General features: G+C 37.3%; 2 protein-coding genes across 16 annotated transcripts in view; one reads left to right on the plus strand and one right to left on the minus strand.

The window, feature by feature from the left end:
* The first annotated feature begins 221 nt into the window (after positions 1 to 221).
* Positions 222 to 3,283, plus strand: LOC106649642 (ubiquitin-conjugating enzyme E2 N). Of its 4 annotated transcripts, none has more exons than XM_014367154.2 (3): positions 222 to 415; positions 1,867 to 2,130; positions 2,212 to 3,283. In XM_014367154.2, the coding sequence occupies exons 2-3, from the start codon at positions 1,886 to 1,888 to the stop codon at positions 2,420 to 2,422; spliced, it is 456 nt and encodes a 151-aa protein (XP_014222640.1). In that variant the 5' UTR covers positions 222 to 415; positions 1,867 to 1,885; the 3' UTR covers positions 2,423 to 3,283. The 4 variants fall into 4 exon arrangements, with proteins under 4 accessions (XP_014222640.1, XP_014222644.1, XP_014222643.1 ...); XM_014367158.2 differs by lacking the exon at positions 222 to 415 and adding an exon at positions 464 to 688; XM_014367157.1 differs by lacking the exon at positions 222 to 415 and adding an exon at positions 695 to 822.
* Positions 3,284 to 3,669: 386 nt separating this feature from the next.
* LOC106649641 overlaps positions 3,670 to 20,163 on the minus strand; it is a 30,667-nt gene continuing 14,173 nt past the window's right edge. Inside the window, exons 4-19 of one of the 12 annotated variants that reach the window (XM_014367144.2) lie at positions 19,789 to 20,038; positions 19,459 to 19,725; positions 19,113 to 19,397; positions 18,377 to 19,024; positions 18,053 to 18,306; positions 17,773 to 17,975; positions 17,395 to 17,698; positions 17,071 to 17,257; positions 16,053 to 16,598; positions 15,326 to 15,362; positions 14,061 to 14,203; positions 10,766 to 11,131; positions 10,012 to 10,017; positions 9,258 to 9,689; positions 8,701 to 9,174; positions 3,670 to 8,618 (exon numbers count right to left, since the gene is read on the minus strand). In XM_014367144.2, the coding sequence (XP_014222630.1) occupies positions 8,547 to 8,618; positions 8,701 to 9,174; positions 9,258 to 9,689; positions 10,012 to 10,017; positions 10,766 to 11,131; positions 14,061 to 14,203; positions 15,326 to 15,362; positions 16,053 to 16,598; positions 17,071 to 17,257; positions 17,395 to 17,698; positions 17,773 to 17,975; positions 18,053 to 18,306; positions 18,377 to 19,024; positions 19,113 to 19,397; positions 19,459 to 19,725; positions 19,789 to 20,038 (4,474 nt within the window). In that variant the 3' untranslated portion in view covers positions 3,670 to 8,546. Of the gene's footprint in view, positions 8,619 to 8,700; positions 9,175 to 9,257; positions 9,690 to 10,011; positions 10,018 to 10,765; positions 11,132 to 14,060; positions 14,204 to 15,325; positions 15,363 to 16,052; positions 16,599 to 17,070; positions 17,279 to 17,394; positions 17,699 to 17,772; positions 17,976 to 18,052; positions 18,307 to 18,376; positions 19,025 to 19,112; positions 19,398 to 19,458; positions 19,726 to 19,788; positions 20,039 to 20,163 lie in introns of all 12 variants that reach the window. The other 11 variants (XM_014367142.2, XM_014367147.2, XM_014367143.2 and 8 more) reach the window with 11 other exon arrangements.

Consider the following 20,163-nt stretch of genomic DNA (forward strand, 5'->3'; position numbering starts at 1 on the left):
TTTACGCAGCTATCTTCGATTCTGCAATCTGCAATAAAATAAATACCATCGGCTTTAAATATGATTCATCGCGCTCATATTGAGCTACCGCTGCAATAATAATACGCGACTGCCTTGTTATCTGCCACCGCACCGACGACGCTGCTGCTGAAAGGAGATAGACCACAGCATAGAGGCGTCAGCGTGACATACACAGTACATACGCCTATACAATATCTGCCTATAACGCTCAATTCGGCGCTCGTATACGCATACACGCATACTACTTATAATTGTAATTGCTCCTCTATTCGTTGGTATATACGAAAAAGCCGAAATCACTACGTAATTAGTCGCGCTGTATACACACGCTCGAATCTGCCGCATCGAGACACTAGGAAAATTGTATATATTATTAAAATATATATTTGTATAGGTGAGTGTGCGTGCTGTCTCATGCTGTATTATTCTACGTGCGTGTTTGTGTGCCAAGAAAAACTGTGTGCGGAGATCTGTAACGCAAGTATTTTCTCCGAGTATACAGGCTCGGCTCGCATTTTCCCTTCGATTATCAATCGAGTACTGTGCGTGCGAGCCATCGTCGACCGTATAACAAGTGTTTGAGGCACGATATAATTTACTCGCGCAATTTTACTGTACGCACGATCGTTGTTACAATAGAGCCGCCATCGACGGACAGCTGATCTGGGTATTGTTTGTAATTGCACATCCTTCGAGCCGCCTCGAAGAATCTTACTTCGCAATTAAATTTGTGACGTTTCACTCCTCTCTTTCTCTACTGTACTCGATAATTTATAGCAAGATAGAAACTTTTGCGTACGCGTGAGTGTTATATATATTAAAATAAGTTACTACTTATCGATCCGATCGACCGTTCGGGCAACAACACAGCTCTTGCCTAAACCTTTCTCACCTTTCTTTCTCTCGCTCTCTCTCTCTCTCTCTTTCTCGCGATAAGTCGAGTTGTTACTCGCTCGTATCAATACCTATCGAGCCATTTAGACCTTGACGAACGATAAGAAAGCTCGTTCAATAAAATAGCATCTATCTCTTCTTCTCTTTCCAGAACTATTCTGTTTACAGCTGACGACGAGACGTCGTCGCGATTGATTGTCGTGTTCGGGGTGGCCTCTGCTGCTGCTACTGCTGCTTTACTTGTGGTGCGTGACTGCGCGCCAGTTGTGTATCCGTATAACGCGAGTGTGTGTGAGTGTTTGCACTTCGTCGCTGTAAACGAATGTAAACCGGAGTTATTGTTTTTCGAATTGAAATATATATCTCACGCACGCATCAAAATAACATATCTTCGCTGAGAGTCCGCACTTGGCTTGTTCTTCTTCTGCTGCAGGTTCGATCGATGTTTTTGCTCACGAATTATCCTTACGCTCGCTCTCGAGTGTATTATTTGGCCATATCTCCAGATTCTGCGATCTATTTTTGGACAATTTCTTCGGGTCATTAATTGCACTTGCTTATTCGGAATCGCTTGACATAACCTCAAATTCCGCGAATTATTTGGCACATACAATCCATCCATGGAGCTGGATTTTAAAGGGATACATTGATAGATGGATGATTTCGTTCTGATGTATCAATGAGTTGTAAACTATTTAGTTTCCCACTATCACTTTTCTACTGATCCACAATAATTTAATTGATTTTTTGTGAATTATAATAAACTAAATTCTTCTCTGTTGAATTTTTATTCATTGCTGTAGCAAATACAAACTACTCAGAAATTATTTAAATGTTTGTTCTCATCCAGTCAAATGTATGCCAATACATTAAGACAAGTGTTTAATAATAGCAAGTAATTATAAAGTAAACAACTTATATATTTATTAATTCATTGGTACTTTAATACAGAGAATAAACAGTGACTAAAATGGCTGCATTGCCGAGAAGAATAATCAAAGAAACACAGAGGCTTATGCAAGAGCCAGTCCCCGGCATCAGTGCTGTGCCAGATGAAACAAATGCCAGATATTTCCATGTGATTGTGACAGGTCCAGAAGATTCACCTTTTGAAGGTGGACTCTTCAAACTGGAGCTGTTTTTACCTGAAGATTATCCTATGTCTGCACCTAAAGTTAGGTTTATCACAAAAATTTATCATCCAAATATTGACCGGTAAGAACATAAATATCAAAAATATTAAATTACCAATTAACTAATTAATTTATTTAATTATAAAATTGAATGCTTCTGCAGGCTTGGTAGAATCTGCTTAGATATCTTAAAAGACAAATGGAGCCCAGCACTACAAATCAGAACTGTGCTGCTATCTATTCAGGCACTGTTGAGTGCTCCCAATCCAGATGATCCTCTTGCCAATGATGTGGCTGAACTTTGGAAAATCAATGAAAGTGAAGCAATACGCAATGCTAAAGAATGGACACGCCGGTATGCCATGGATAATTGATCTCAAAATGAAGAAATTTGAGAAACTGCAGATACACACACATGGATTGCAAAAGACAAGAACATTAATTACGCATACATACAGACATCCGTTCAACACAAATAAAAACTCCTATTCACAAACTTTTCTTTCTTCGCCTATAGTATTTCGTGTCAATTTTACACCTCATGTAAAATACAAGACACTTATTACAAACACTTATAACAGTTATGATAAAATCTGCTAATAAACTCAATTACTTTTTGCTATTTAAGAATAAAACATAAGCTTAAAATAAAAACAAATTTTCTATGAATGTACAGTAAGAGAATGTTCAAGTAACTTAATGTGAGTTCTTTGACTTTTTTCTCTTCTATTGTTGATACTACTATGTTTGTTTAAAAATTATGACTGCTTAAGTTTTTATTTTTTCCATAACATTTTTAGAATTTTACACGTTGAAATTATGTTTCTGTAAATTTTTCTATCAAAATCCACTCTCTAAATAACTATGAAATACGTTAAGACTCTCACATGAATTTAATGTAAAATTTATAATGTGCATCAAATACTCTGAAAGTGAGCTTAAAATTTTCTTCATATGATTTTATTAGTGTGTTGAAGTTAAAAATAGTGAAAAAAGACCAATATGAATAACCCAGAGGCTTTAAAAAAGCAAGAAAAGTCTGGCAAAAATGGTAGATTATTATTTGCCTCTTAATTGCTTGTAAGTCTTACACAAATGATAAAATTTGAAAGAAGCAAAGCATATTATATATTGTAAATCTTTAAGTGCAACAAATTTTGCTAATACTGAAAACAAACGAAAAAAATATATATTTGTAAAGTGAATTTTATAAAAATAAAATACGTGTAATTGAATTGATGTATTTCATTTGAACTATTCTGCGTTTTGTAATCACACGTAGACAAATAATCCCAAATAGATTATTCTGCCAGGCGTCCAAACTAACATCTTTATCCTTAAGTGAGATTGTAAAATCTTAGAGAAGTGAATAATTGATATCTTAGATTTAATTTGCGCCAATACATGAAAAAGGTATTCCTTTTTGTAGATAAGTCTCAAGATCGTAATCGTTTTATATAAAACGAATCGATTGAATGAAGGAGATGATTGTTTGAGAAGCGAGTAATTTTATAAAGTAAAATAAATGGAAAATATTTAAAGCCAACCTTGTTTTTATTCAACCTAATTCAGAAATATATGCAAAACGTGTTTTTTTTGGGTAATGAAAGAAAATAATCAATTGAATTCAAAATTACCGTTTATTGTTGTCTTTGTATGGACTAGTATAGTATTACCATGTACACATTCAATAGCTCGCTTACTTTTTGTTTTTTAACATAACTTATAATACATTCACAAACATTGATAAAGATTAGTCATGAATCTTTTTTTTTACCCATTTTAATCTTGTCGTTTCAATTTCCTCATCAATCTTTGCTCATTTGAGTCAACCTCTTCAAAAACATTATGCAATTTCAAAATCATCTTTGTATATATCATGACCTGTCATCAAAGCTATAATCAGCACAAGCTCTATAACTTTTCTTTATGTATAGTTGTTATTTTTTTTATTTTTTTTTTTTCATATATATAATATATATAATTCTTACTTTTTTCTATTGCCCTCATTTCACACAATATAGCCCAGTATGTTATCATCATTCAATCTTACTGTTTTCATTATAATATATTTATTATAGTTAAATGTTTGTGTTATCTCTTTGTCTATGTTTTTCTTAAAGAAACTTCACTTATGCACCGTTATTTTTTGTCTCGCTTATAATGCTTTAGGTATTTATTATATAGTTGAATCTTTTTTTTCATTTTTGTTATAATCAAGCGCACGCGTAATTTTGAAAATTTTTTTAATGCAAAAAGCTCCAGATGCTCATTTATCATTAGTATATATTATATAATTTGTCAACCATTTATTCATTAATAATAATTATTTTCTGCATTAAAAGATCAGCGCGCTTTTCATGTGTTTTTTATTTCCACCTTCTGCATAAACTTGATATAATGGATAATCACTCTAACAAAACTAACAAAATTAAACGAATCGAAGCATTTCTAAAAACTAGGATTCATTAATGAACAATTTCTTTTAGACAGTCTCAGTTTTTTTTTTTTTTTTTTTTTTTGAAAATTTAGTTTACGTTGCTATTTCTTATTTTTGTTTATTACTTCTTTATAATTCGTCCCGGGCAGCAGTCAATAAACTCATGTTGTCTACTTTACTATTCACTATCACTGGCTTAAATAACATTTTTTTTCGTTTAAATAAAGATCATTTCAATTTGGTACGACTATCACCGAATCACATATATACATATTCTTTTCATCCCAGTACCTTAATTTTTCTTTGAATTAAAGATAAATGGATACAGTTTCCTGATAGTAGGAATAATGAATAAAAATGAGAGTTTAAAAAATTAGCGTGATTGTAATGTTCTAGCATAGTTTGTAATGGATGATAAGTATGCAATATTTTTGAAGCATTTTCAGAGTTATTTTTTTCTGCGCGTCAAAATGCTCCTGTTAAATGCATGTAATATGCGTTGGTACAAAAGAAACGTTGGGCTGCTTAATAATACAGAAAAAAAGTATTTATAAAAACGGCAAGCTTAACGCATCATGGACAAAAGTGAAAAAATAGAAATAGGGAATAGTTGTATACATAATTATTACACTTAAAATATCGCACGTCGAATCTGAATTGTTTTGCCTTGATACATTACGATTCCATAAGCTTTTTTTGACTAGATATTTTATATGTTACAACAACATGATCTTATCATTATATTCAACGAAGTTTGACTTCTGTGCACGACCTTCTTTTTACTGCCGCTCTTTTCCCTATCATGAAATAAAAGAATTAAATAAAAAATTTGATCATAAATAAATAAACCATACCTAACGATAAGGCTAGATATTTTATGCGATTATAAGATATGAATGCACAAGCGTTTCTATAAATTGTACTTTTACTTCATTGAAATGATATTCACTGTCTTTTAATGAATGAACGATTCATTTTAGCGAGTTTCTCTTCGTGCGTTTTTGCGCGCAAATACATAAGTTCATGTTTAATGCAATGTTGAGGTTACATTTGTAATTGTAGGATCAAGTTCAAGACGTACCTTTTTCACACTCAACCATCATCTCAACCATTTACAATAACGTCATTGCTATCTACTGTATATCTTACTAATCTATACAAGATTATCTTACGTAATAGTTACTTTTATAATCGCATTATCACACGTAACTTTTTAAAAATGTACATATTCACGATAATTTGATCCTTTTACACGTGACTCATTTCGACTGATATGCAAATGGATGAGCGATTTATCTCAAATAAAGCGTCTCGTTTTTAATTTCGTTTTCATTTACTCGCGCGCTTACATTTTACATGTACTCATAATTTTTTCGTATACAAAAAAAAATTATGAGAGGAACGAGAGAGTTAAATTACTATACTGCTACCAACGCAACGACGATACTTTCATGAGAGTATGGAATCGTTCATTTATGATTATTTCCAAACAACAGGTACACGTGCATCCATTCGAAATGCATTTCAGCTTATTATAATGTGCTTCTGATAAATTAGCTGTATGAGTTATTCTTTACTTTCTACTGGCAATATCGTTTAATTAAAGAACAGAATATAAACTATTAATCTATACGATGATCGGTAACATCGCCATAATCTCAACTCAAAAATGGCCAGATTTCGTGTTGATTTATCAAAAGGTAACGTTTCATTAAAAATGTAAACTTATAAAATATTTTCCTAAAACATACTCAACTTGTACACAATTTATTACGTCGTCACGTAGGTACTAAAAGAATTAAATAAACCAAAAAATATATGAATATCATACTTCATAAAATGTATCATTGCTAACGCTTATTTTTCCACGTACTTTGGCTTCGAAATCAACCCATTTTGATGATAAAACGCTTATGAATACAATCGAAGCTTTGAGCTGTTGAATTTCAATCATCGTTCAAAGTACACATTTATAAAGCGAATTGTTATTTGGGTTTTATAAACTCGAAAAGTCATGTAAGCAAAAATATACATAACAATAGTTACAAACGTGCTATTGCGTTACTGATCGGTAGAGACAGGCGTCAGTATAAGACAACCTATGATATATAATATGATATTTTTTAATTTTCTTTTATAGCAAAGTTTTATAGCTTCTCTTAAATCTGTGATTTATAAATCACTCTGTGTAACACTGTACACACTCCTTTTTCAATATAAAGCAACTCAAGGACAGTTAAAAGGAGTTTACTTCCTCGGTTTCATTTTTTTTTTGCGTGAAGTACGTACAGTAAATATCAACGCGAATGCACAATTGCTACAATTTATATGGTTATACGTTGTAAAAAAATCATTTATTTTCTAATTCGAGTAAAATGAACAGGAATATGCAGTATGGCGATAAATATATAATCTTTTCCTTAACTCTCTTTGGAATAAGTCTAAATTTAGAATATCATCTATAGTCGATTTGTTTACATGTCCTTTTGGTAATTTTCTCTTCCGTTGTCACAAAAATAAATATTTTTTTAGCTACGATTGCACTGATGCAATTACCTTGTTTCACGGTTACGAGCTATAGTTTGTAGGCGATACCTAAACGTAATCGCTGCTACTAAGAATCGCTAAGATTCTGCCCTTTATAATATTTACAGTTCTTACAAAACAATTAAACATTTTTACTTGAAAATATTGTTCACTATAATGCTATTTTCTCTCTTCATGATATAAGTTATAAAAAAACAAACAAGGTACAAACAGGCAGTGCAATACGTTGATTTTTACTGTTCTTGTACTTCTTGCGCTTAATCAATAAGATACACAGTCAGATTCGAAAAAGCTTCAATTATATACCATGACATGAATTTCACGTCGATATATTTATACTTTTAGTATTCGTATAGTTACGTTACATTAGTACAAATTATTATTTTTCTTAAGAGAAATCCATCACGATGTATATATAATATATTTATATTTATAGACTGACTTATAATTACTGGTTTCCCAATTATTTCCATGATTGCATACACGTAGAGCTTCTTATTTTTCTCGCTTAAATTTTCTGCTTTTCTATTCGGTACGCAAGATTACATTCAAAATCATTAATAAATCGTTCTTCGATAAAACTATTATCTGTCTAGTTAACTTATTAATTTTAATATTATACAGTTTTATAGCTTTACACACACGAACATGCTCAGACTTCATAGCGATTTAAGATGAGTTTTTGTGCTATATTTAAAATCATGTGCATCTAATTATTTTCTTTGCTTGGCCTTAAAACTATTATGATTTCATACCTCTGTCATTACGTAGCCTTGATTTGTATCATATTTATATATTACTTCATATAATATAATATAATATGTTGCTGTCGTACTGAAATTCTTTCGTTCACCTTATCTTTTTTGCATTCATGAATACGCTTGAGCGCGATTTTCAATGTGTGCATAGCAATTGGATCTCTTGTGTGTCTATTATAAGTTTACATGCGAGCGTCATGTTTGTGCTCGAGATTCGACATGGATGTCCGTAAAAATTATTCATATTCATTTATTGTAAAGAAAGCGTTAATACTTTAGCGGAGACTGAGATTTAATTTCGAATATAAACGTCGTCACTTTGTGAAAACTATATCGTGACGAAATGAAAGATTCTAATACACGCATTATAAGTAGACTATATCAAAAGTAAAAAATTAAGGATGTAGAACTGATATACGTGTATTTATGTTTATCATTTAATGCACGAAAAAACGACGAAAGAATTTCCGTACTTCGTATAGACCGATTGACCTTAGCGAAGAATCATAGTAGCTTAACATTATAATCAAGCGCAATCCGACGTTTATCGGATTATTGTGTTCTAGTTCTTGATTTGATTTCCCTTTTTTTCTTACTCTATTATCGGTACTTTTTTCCCACTACTGCAGTTAAAGGTTCACGCGAATGTGTAGCAACAGCAGCAGCAGCAGTAGCGAAAATTTTGCCCGGCACATATATTGTCTGTGTTTAGCTTCATCGACATAGCTGACGACTTCATTCAACTATACGTGTTTATATGTACACAGGTGATTCCTGACCTGTCAGCAGCCTGAACATCGACGTCGGCATGGTCTTCATCAAGATCTGAAACGAATTCAGACAAAAGCTCAGTTTTTAGCTGTCTCTCAAACGCCGAGACGCATATCGAGAGAAGAATTTTACTTACCTCGCCGACGGACGTAGCAAGTAGATTAACAATTTTTTCGTGCGGCACCGCTACGACGCTCTGATTATTGATCTCGATGATGCGATGACCGACTCGCACGCCGCCGCGTTCCGCGATACCGCCGCGCAGCAGACTGCAGATCACGCCGTTCTGAACGCTGAAGCCTAGCTGGTATTTGGTGTCGGGTCGCTTGATCTTCACCTCGACGACGGGAGCGCACGGGACGACGGTGAGCTTGACGACAGTCTGGTTTTTCGAATTTTTAATGTAGGTCTGGCACGTGGACAGCGGCAAACCGACTAGCGAGACGCCGTTGATGGCTATTATTTGATCCCCGATATTGAGCTGTCCGCAGCGAGCGGCGGCTCCCGACGGCGCCAGATTCGCTATGACGACCGTCGGCAGCATCGAGCCCCAACCGGACTCCACGATGACTACGCCGAGGATTTCTCCTTTGGCTTTGGGTACGACGACCTGTGAAGAAAATTATTTTTTTCGTGAATGGAACTAATCTCGATCTGTTTAACAAATAAGAGGGTAGAGAATTTTCATCTTACCTCTTTTTGCATCTCCTTCTTCGCGAACATTTGCAGCTCGTCGCCGAAGATTTCCTGAGAATTCAGTACCTCCTGGTAGTCCATCTCTTTGACGAAGCTGTGATCCTCGATGCCGTTGGCCTTGAGGAATTCCATGTAAGCGACCTGGAAGGCCTGGCCGATGCTCTGTGCGATGAATTGCGCCTCTTCGCTCTCGAACACGTGACAGATCATCTTGGGCGTGCGATTCTTCGGAGCTTCGTCCATCTCGTGGGGCACGAAGCGCCGACGGGCCATCAGCACGACCAGATCGCCAATGTCGGCTATGTAGGATATCGTTCGCAGCGCATGATCCATCATAATCTCTTTGAGATCCGTGTTCAGCACCATGATCTTTTCCGTTGAGATAAACAGATCGACTTCCGTGCTGGGTTGCGACTCGCCATCGGGTGCCTGATTTTACGATCGTCGATTAATCAATTGTTTCAATTTATAATAAAAGAGCGAAATAATAAAGTTTATATGCGGCAAAATTTTATACAGGATTAATTTAGTTATCTCACATTTTTTTCGAGAGGAGAGAACGGGCAAAATATTTACTTTCTAGCTATTTTTGTGTATGGAACTAACCAAAATATACAATAGCTGATGAATGATAAATATACTTTGCTTTTCTATCCCCTTTGAACAATTTTTATGTCAAATATGCGAAATAGTAAAATTTTACAAGCAGTACGATTAACAATAATTAAAAAAAAAAAGAGTAATAACTTACCAGAGCCTACACGCAAAAGCACAGCATGGAAAAGATGAAAAAAATGCAATGGGTTAATTTAATTAGCAATGCGAAATTACACATATGTATAATTTGTTCATTATTTTTTGCTTGGCTTATCTCTCAACCTGTATGTCAGATAATGTTAATATTATATCCATGGTTAAAGAGCTTTTTAAATATGGTAGCGTTATATGTTATTGAGCAACTGGTCTTATAACATAATTATTATTCTGAAATGGTTATTTCCATAATTTAAGATTCGATGATCAATGAAGGAAAACGAGGGAGGGAAGGACGTAGTAAAAGAATAATGTTTATAAAAAAATTCCAAATGAGCATAATTATCATGAGCAAAAATGTGCGATCACTTTCCTGATGCAAATATCATAGTATAAGTATAAATTTTGTAAGAGTTTTTATATAAAGTGTAATTTATAAATTTGTGCGATATACCTAGAGAAATCAGTTGCGTGTAAAAAATTTTCAATTTTTTATGTACAAATCTAATTCGTAAAAATCGCTAAGTCAAAAGTTCATATTTTGGTTTTTGTGAAAAACCTAAGTTCCAAATTACGTGAGACTAAGATAATAATGTACAGGCTATAATCAAAAGTATAATAAATAGGAATCGACGTCGATTCGCGCAATCATCATTCGACGATGCTTTTGTACACGGTCATAATATTTATAAGCCGAGCAAAAGTCGAGCGCTTTTTTTTGTTTATTTTTGTTCTTATCACAATGAGAGCACCTTGATTTTGGTAACGGCTTCCTCAACCATATGCTTCTTGAGTCTCTTGCGTCTACGACGACCACCGCCGTTCTCCTCGTCGACCTCAACGCTGCCCAAAAATTGCAATCTAAAAACCACGGGCTCAGAGCCGCTAGTCAATGTATGCTGTTGATTTTTAGCTTGCTGAGGTTGCTGCTGTTGCTGTTTTTGTTGCTCGGCAGCCATCAGTTCTTCGCTCGAGTCGCAGTCGTCCTCCTCGGAGGACGCCGAAACTTGGGCGAACGTCATGTCTTGCGAGGCCTGTTGTTGTTGTTGACGGTAGTCGTCGTCGTCGCCATCGCCGACGGCGACAACGGGCGAGGAGACGACATCCTCGTCCTCGGGCTTTTGTCACACAAGGAAAAAGATGGCCATGTTTGTACGAATTTTTTTTGTTTTGTACGATATGGAGACAAGGATTGTTTATTTGATGGAAGTTTCGCTCGATAAAAAATTGAATGTAGACGAAATAAAATTGATCATTCCACATCAATGGTAATGGAAAATGCGATGCAAACTTGAAGATATGTTTTTTCGCTAATTTTGAAAGTATTAAGTGGATAATTTCAATTATAAAGCAGTTTTTTTGGAGTCTACACTGATATTTTACATGATGATAATAATAATTTGGTAGGGTAGCATAAAATTCACCTTAATATCGTAAAATCAAAAATTCAAAATAATACAACAGATAATACAAATTATCTGATAAACTGAGAAATTCTATATTTACTCATGCTTTCATGTAATAAACGTATCATGTAATATTTTCAATTGTACAAGCTATAATGCGGACGAAGATCAATGCATTCTCGTTTTTCCAGCGCATTCCAATTAAATAACAAGTAATATCACATGTTTTATATACAGGGAGCATTCCACATATAATCGTGTGTTTAATTTTGGATGTTATGTGAGACGAGTATTTCTCCAATAACACAGATGCCAAATTTTTGTATCCCAAACCATCCATGACATTTTTTTATTTTTTTCATTTATTTATTGAAATTGAATATTGCCAATACAGATGAATTTGGATACTCACACAAGTTCTTATGACTAATAAATTTTTATGTACAAATTAAATTGAAAATCCATTTACGATGAATTAGTTTTTTTTAATCTAAATTAAAATGTAAAGCCTACATTCATTTAGTTATCAACTATAATCTCTCATTAAGCTTCAACTCTATTTTGATAGATTGATGGGTGATATTTTGACTACTGTACAAGTGCATCACCATTCCAGGGTATAAATATTTACAACAATGGATCAAAACAGAAGGAATTCGTTAACGTCAAAATTTTTTTTGATTATACAATTTCTTGTATTTAATTCAATAATTGACAATTAAATTGAATCAATCGTTCCTTTCTCTTCAACGAAAGCTTGGTCTAATTTGATATTTTGTAGTGACTCTATGCTAACTGATTATGTTGTGTATTTTTAACTGTCTATAAATTCGATAGAGTTGTATGTATTATTAAAGTAATTGAATCAAGAATTATGTTAATGAATTTCTATTTGTATACAGAAGAAAAAGGAAAATCTATATAGTATTGTGTGATAGTATTCTACATCGAAGATAAGGTATTACAGAGATTGTAGAGAGTGTCTAATATATGCATCAGGGATCACACAAGCAATTTATATTAATAATTATTTACACAAGGAAATATATATTCTGAATACTGTGAATCAATTTCTAATGGTAAGTGAAAGTACAATTTTTAATATGAAAAAAAAGGATGCATGTACTAATGCTCGGTCAATGTAGAATTTTTAATTTCATATAAAATCAGACGCGTTTCAAAAGTCATCGTTCAAGTCTGAATTGTAGGCGGTAACCAGGCATATAGGTACACTCACCCTTGATCAGACGTTGGCAGATATACATATAATGTTGTAGACAATAAAATAAATTGAAACAAAATTGTTATATGATCATCGTAATGGAAGAGTATTAGCTAGGTTCTGAATGGATAGGGATATTGAGGATTTCGTCATCAGGAAAATGGAAATTAGTTTTGTAAGATCGATAATAACATTCAGGTCTTGTTATTGTTAATTTTTTGTAGTTTTTTTATTAATAGATCTAGATTAATTTATTTTTGGTTGTATTACGACCAATTTAAAGGAATTATCGTCGACAATGCTTAATCAAAGTGAAACATTAATTGCACCGATTGTTATCTCTAACAAGGCAATAATCGGGAGCTGAGCGTGGCTTTTGGTTTCCGACGTATATATACACGCGGAGGGTTTAGGAGCAGCAGCAGAAGCGGCTTCTGCGCAGGTACTTTATTTTTCCTTACTGTACATACACACTACATCCCCTATCTTCGCTAGCGATTGATGAACCAAATCACGTCAGAGCTTGCGGTAAAATAAATTAATCCGTGGGCGGTGCTTGCGAGGGATCGCGCGGAAAACAAAGGCCAATGCCGTAATGCAAGGCAGACGCACACACACACCCAACGCCAGCCATGGGCACTGAGGACAAGACTTATAAATTATATCCGTGATCCTTTTTTCTGTCTGCTGCCTCTCCTCGTCTCGCTCATCCTCGTTGTCTCTCTCTCTCTCTCTCTCTCTAACTCGCGTGCATCTCTCTTTTCCGCGCGCAATCCCTGCGGAGTTATATACGCTTTTTGCGTGCTTTGCTCGTGACAAAGTAATCCATCACGTGTATCACGAAATACGTTATTTATTTATTTTTACGTTGTTGTTGTCTCTTTCTTTTCGCGCGAGGCTTTTTTATTTTTTTGCACAAACGAGCCCGCGGCATGGGCTATGGACCAGCACCAACGGGCCGATGCAATTTTTCGTCGCTGTTTTTTCGTACTCTTGCGCCTCTCTTGTTGATGTTTACGGCACGGAAAGTTTTTTTATTTTTTTTATTTTTTACGCTTTTTGACTCGACGCGCGCGTAACGTGTACATCCACATATATTTGCACGCGGAGCTCGGAGGCAGTAAAGTTCGGCCGCGAGCGCGCACGTGTAATTTATCGAATTTTCTATCGTCACAATTCCATGTATGCGCGATGCGATGCGTTGCACCTATAGTAGCATACGCGAGCAACCAAAAGCCACGCACGGTCCACATTTCAATGCGAATTTAGCATTTGACACGCAGAGCGGCGACGTGGACCAGCAGCGTCCAGCCTTGCTGCATGATTTTACCACTAAGGGGGTGTGGTGGTGGTAGTGGTGGTGGTGGTGGTGTGGTATGGAGGTATAGAGAGAAGCTGCTCGTACGTATATGGGCTTACCTTGATTCGGGAAACTGCCTCCTCGGCTTGACACATCCTCGTTGATTTCGTGGGCTGTCCCTCGCAGGCCAGCTGAGTCGAGCCGAGGTATCTCGCGCGAAACAGCACACCTTCGATGAGAACTGTCGGATCGGCGAGCAGACCTGCAACGTCCAGGGAAACGATCCAATTTTTATTGCTGGCCTTGTCACAGCTCGGTATGTTTATTTCGTCGCGATGCACGATGTCCCCGTAAACGGTGTAATAATCGTTCAGACGCTGGTCGTTGTTGAGGCGCAACGTCGGCGGCTCGTCGCGAGAGCTTTTTCCATCGCAACCGCGAATCACCAGCATTACGTCGTAATCGGCGTAATCGTCGTAATCGCCGCCCGAAATTTCGCCCGCGATCTCGCCCATCTCGATTATATCGTCCATATCGTACGTGTCCATAATGTACAATTCTTTATTTATTTCGGAAATTTTTCGAAACTCGTAACAACAACATTCGAGCGCGACAAGCGCACGGAGAAAAACACACGATCTCGCGCGCAGCACTGTCAGCGTACGTCTGCCGCGATGATTATAAAAATGAAAAATCGATCTTATCTAACACAATCGGAGGCTTAACTGCTGAACGCTGGCGGTTTGTTTCGTGTATAGTAGGAGAAAATTGCAGTTAGCCGCCGCGGGCCGTCACGTGTATACACGCATCAACCAAAATTATCGGTTGTGCACCTCCCACTTTTTTTCTGTATACGTGCCGCGCCGCGTGCCCGAGATTATTACACCGCCGATCGTTGCTCAGTTATAAGCGGTTGTTAGTAACGAGATCAAGATATTCATATTAAGAGAGAGATAAAATTTACGTACCATTTAATACGTTAGACAAAGTGTCATAGATAGTACCAATCACCAAAGTAGTTTATCCCATTAGTGAGTACGAAAATGAAAATACAGAGTTTTAATTTAGTCGTTTTAATCATAAATAGACTTATTATTGATGATATGTATAAGTAAAAAAAAATTGCCTCAACGAGGAAAACGAATTTCAAATCGTATTTATTATACTTTCGACGGTTTACTGGGATCATTCAACAGATCGACCTTGCCATACATCGTTAAGTTTTGTATATATGTATATAACGCGCGGCGGATTGTATGTGTCTTGAGCAAACATCATAAAATCAAACACTCAACGGCAAATAACGCGTATAACGTCGAGGCAATTATTTATAAAATTCTTTTCTGTTAAAGACTATAAACGAATGAGAAATGGTTTGCTGTACCTTCTTTATTCCGGCTCTTCTTTTTATTTTCCTTATCCTGGAAAAAAACAGGCGAATTAATCGATTGGATAAGTAAACAAGTATCATCGGAAAAAATAAGTCATGCATCTTTGAATCGCAATACATTCGGAAAACGGCTGTAAAAATAGAAATCATGCAGAAAAATTGTCGTCGATAAGAGTTGCGAAAAGAACTTGACATCATTGAACGTTTCATATTATACTTATTGATTGTTCAAAGGTAAACGGCGTGCTTATAAAAAAAAAGATTAAAACGAACGGCAAACATTACAAGAAAAGCGCAGATGAGAATTAACTGCATCTACGCGTTTCACACACTAATAATCAGTGTGGGTGTGTTTGTGTTTTCATGTGCATGTTGAAAAGAGAGAGAAGTGTGTACATACGAAATCTCATTATTTTTTGTAAATTAATTAGCATGAGTTATAACGGCCAGGGTAAGATTTACGTGCTACGTTATGTGTCTGGGATTCGGTATACAAAGCATCGCATACACATGCAATACTGTTAATTACGGGGGATGAAACTCTATATCTCCATCAACAAACAGCTCATGCGCAGAATATATATATATACGTTTATACACAAAGGTAGCAGAAGGTAGAAAGCAGCATATCAGAGCGTGAGCACGTGTAGTAGTAATTGTAATAATGTAGAAATGTGTCGTGTTGTCTCTGTTCAAACCACGACAACTATATGGGGGGCACCTTTTGATGTTTCACCTTAGTGACGGTTTCCTTGCTCAAGCTATTTGGTGACGTCGGAGATTGCTTCGACTGCGGCGACGACGAGCTCGTCGTCGTCGTGCCCGTCACTTTGGCGCCTCCGTTTGAGGGACTGGTATTTTTCTGCAAGCCGACCGGACTGCCTGTGCCACCGCCGCCGCCACCGCCGTTCTTCGTTTTGGCGGAGCTCACGGCGTTCGTCGTGGCAACGACCGATGCCACTATGGCCGATTGCGTAGTGATCCCCGACGCGTTATTGGTCGTCGACGTCGGCGAGGTCAGCGAATTGCTCAGGACGTTCTTGTTGGTCTGCGGCGAGCTCGAGCACGAGGCCAGTGGCTCGGCGGCGTTCAGTTGCAGCGTGTCATGCGAATTCAGCGACGTGGATTTTCCGACTCCAGTGACGACGCTCATGTTGTTCGTTATGAGACCGGCGCTGGACGACGACGTCTGCTGCTTGGACTTGGTGCGATCCGACGACGACAACGACGTTGGCAGAAGTGTCCTGGTTTTGGGCTTGCGCCAGCCCTGCGTGCGTGGGGGACAATTCGCGATAGGTTGTGGAATTGGTTTTATTTACATATTAATCCAAACTACAGGGGAAAAGGAATCGAGAAAACTTGCGTACTTTTCACAGTAAATCTGGCATTTACGATAAATACCCTTTATCCAGAATTCAGAACACGGGAATTATTTTACAGGTTCTTTTTTACACTGTTTTTACTTAATTACTTAATGCAAATCAAGTGCGTTAACTAAATTAGTATGTTAACATCGAACACCGATGGGAAAAGTTGATTGAGTCCATTACCATTAGCATTTTACATATATTATCTGGCAGATTAACGAGAAGTACTTTAATTGGATTAAAAAGGGTTTAAATTTGAATAAATCCAATGACGGTTATATTATATTATTACAGGTGGATCTCCGTTCTTGTCTTGATTTTCGAAGGGGTGTGGGTAAAAGGAGAACTTGCAAATAAGATAACAACACTGACCTTATCGTCGTAGAAACCTTGATCGTCGGTTCGCTGTTGGCCTAGTAATCTATCGGTCTCGAGATCTGTGTCTGCTTCTTCTTCGTCAGCAGCCTCTTCGGCTTCGAGCTCGGCGTCGACGTCATTCTTGCGCCGCACGGCGTCGGTCGAATCCTCGCTGTTGCTCTCATTGTTGCATATTCTCCGCCTGCCGTCCAACAAACTAGATCTTAGTTAGACGCACTTATTTCAGTTGGATTGATCGTTATCATTGAGAATCGTGATTTATCATTTCATCTTTTGTTCGTTAAAAGTAAAATTTTCAGTAATAACATAAATGCGTACCTAGGTATCCAAATTGGACTGACACTTGGCTCGGGAGGTTCGTTATGCGGCGATTTCACAATAGGTAACGTTTTCGTCCGTTGTAACGTGAGTCTTATGTCTTTGATTGCGGCTTCGACTTCGCCTCCACCAGTACCATTGCCACTCATTAGCAGACAATTATTTTGTTCCATCAGTCCTAGACTTTGTCGGCTCTGTGGAGCTGGGGGCGGCGGGGTTACTAATGGATCTAAGCCATCCAGTTGCAGCTCACTCGTTGCATCGTAAGAGTTTTCTTTTTTCGTTATAAACAGCTCAGGTGACACTAGATTTGATTAATATTAACAATTAAATATTTGATTCGAATATGAAATGAAATTGTTAAAATGATCGAATTACCATTTTGGAGCCGTAAACTGATATCCTTGGAATTATCATTGGTATCGGTGGCAAGCAAATCGTTACGAGTCTTTTGCGTAATCTCTTTATCGATCTCGTTTATCTGACGTTTCATCAGTATAACGGTGGGATTGTTGTTGTCTGTGTCGCTCGCGTGACCGCTAGACAACCCGTCCTCTAATACCGGCATGCTCGTGTATATTCTGCAAAAACAATTTAGTTGTCATTGCTCGATTATGATTCTATATACACTCCTAAGCCAATAAGTACGATAATTTACCTCAGCGAATCACTGTTATTGCCCAGATCATTGACAGATCCAAGTAGACCACTGGCCGGCATCAGTTCATTGTCCATCATCATCAGAGACATTTCACTGTCAAGATCGCCGCAGTTGCTATCGCACTCGGTAGTTTCTGGACTAAGAGTGAAATTTCGCGAGTGACCGACTTGCAGACCGACTTCTGTCTCACCAAGATCTCCACTGCTGCCTGTACCCACGGACAAGTCCAAAAAGTTATTCTCGTGCTCGGCCTGAAAGTTTAACATAATTTTAACCAATATGTTCTGTTTTGGGAAATATTATGTGATGAAAATGACGTACCTGCGAGATGTCAATTTTGTGCTTCTTGGGAGACTCATGTACCAGAACTTCCTCTGTTGACGGTGGTACAGTGGCCAGTCTCTGGCCAACGTAGGCACTACCACCTTGTCTTCGAAGTTCATAATCGAGATCTTGAAATGGGAATGTTTCGGCGCTATCTTTATCTTCGCTTGGAGCTGGACATTTGAAGAACTCTTCGAGTACTTTTCTCGTCTCTGAGAATTCGTACAAGTAGTCGAACGTACTGCCGCCCAATGACTCCAAGCTACTTAGATTATTTTCACTGGGCAACACAAACGACTTCAAAGGACTATCCGATCTCCTTTCGAGAGCAGCCGGTTGTTCGCGCTGTTCTTCCTCTTCGCCGTCGGCGTCAACAGCCTCTTCCTCGTCGACGTCGCGCTCATCTTCTTCTTCCTCCGCCTCGGCATCTTCGTCGTCTTCCCTTGTTCCCAATCTGACGCAAGCAATCGGTGACGTCGATATCGGTGTGAAGCTCAACGAATTCATAAGTAATTGCGGAGACGATGATAAATCGATAGGTGGCGGCGAGGCCGCTATATTATTCTGATGAATAGGAGACAACGATAATGTCGAATTATTTTCAAGTATCAAATCGCCATTATTGACTTCTGATATTTCTTTCGGCTATAGACGAAAATAAAAATAAGTCATCAATTAGATTAATTAAAAAAATTATCGAGCAAATCAGTAAAGCGAGAGTATTGTAACATGCCTCTTTTTGGCTCGGTGTAGTGGGCAGTACGCGTTGTGGAAAACCAGGTCTGGGAGCTACGTATACCGACGTGGATGAAGGTGAAGCGAGTAATGTAGGCAATCGGGCATTACTGTCGGAACGCACACCATAACGTCGAGGACTATTGGTGTACTGGGCAATGGGTAATTCGCCGATTAGTTGACGCGAACCACCACCCATGGTGATAGGTTTATGATTTCCAAGTTGTTGGTCCAATGACACTATGTCATTCGTTGAGTCGCAGTCGTTTGTTGGCTGTACCATCTGCGAGTAAGATGCATTTTTTAAAATCTGATTCTTATCGATCAAATTAAGCGATAAATACCTTGAAAAAATCTGTCGAATTTCGATGATAAGTAGCTCCAGGACTGGGAGTGCTGCAAGCACTCGAGCTTGGGGGAGTTCTCGTTTTCAAAGAAGCCGAGTGCGATTGTAGCATTTCGTCGTGCTGCTGTTGTAGTGACGTAGCAGTGATGCTCATCCAATTGTCGTCAATGTCATCAAAAACAACAACTTCACCGTCATTGACCAGTGACAGGCCACGACTGTTCATACGACCCGGCGTCGTGTTGTGATTCGACGTCGGGTAGTTCTGCAATGAGACAATGTGATTTTAAAATATGTTTATTTACATTAAAATATCAGGAAAACTTACCAATGAATCTAAGCAATTTTTAGGCAATCCATACTCAAGATCTGTAATGCTCTTGGGCCTGGTCACATTATGCTCTACATTGTTGCTATTCAATATAGAATCATAACTAAGTATATGACTTGTATGCCTCTTTGGTGATTCGTAGTCAAGGATTGATTTGCCAGGATTTCTGCGCACCGAGTGGACCTCGCTGGAGAATACTGTCTCTGTCACCTCTCGCTGCACTCGCTGTTTCCTCTGCTCCCCACATCTATTTAATTAATACAATATTATGAATATTTTTTCAAATCCCAACAATACTTTTGTACACTTGCAATCTGAACCTTTTTTATTAAGATAGTTCATAGCATATATATGTGACAATAGTGCTGACTT

The sequence above is a fragment of the Trichogramma pretiosum genome, unplaced genomic scaffold, assembly GCF_000599845.2.
Source record: "Trichogramma pretiosum strain Unisexual culture from Peru unplaced genomic scaffold, Tpre_2.0 scaffold37, whole genome shotgun sequence".
Classification (NCBI taxonomy): Eukaryota; Metazoa; Arthropoda; class Insecta; order Hymenoptera; family Trichogrammatidae; genus Trichogramma; species Trichogramma pretiosum.

Coding starts and splice junctions, on each gene's coding strand:
- LOC106649642 (XM_014367154.2), top strand. CDS start 1,886: ATGGCTGCATTGCCGAGAAGAATAATCAAAGAAACACAGAGGCTTATG. Junction 2,131..2,211: donor TATCATCCAAATATTGACCG/GTAAGAACATAA, acceptor ATGCTTCTGCAG/GCTTGGTAGAATCTGCTTAG.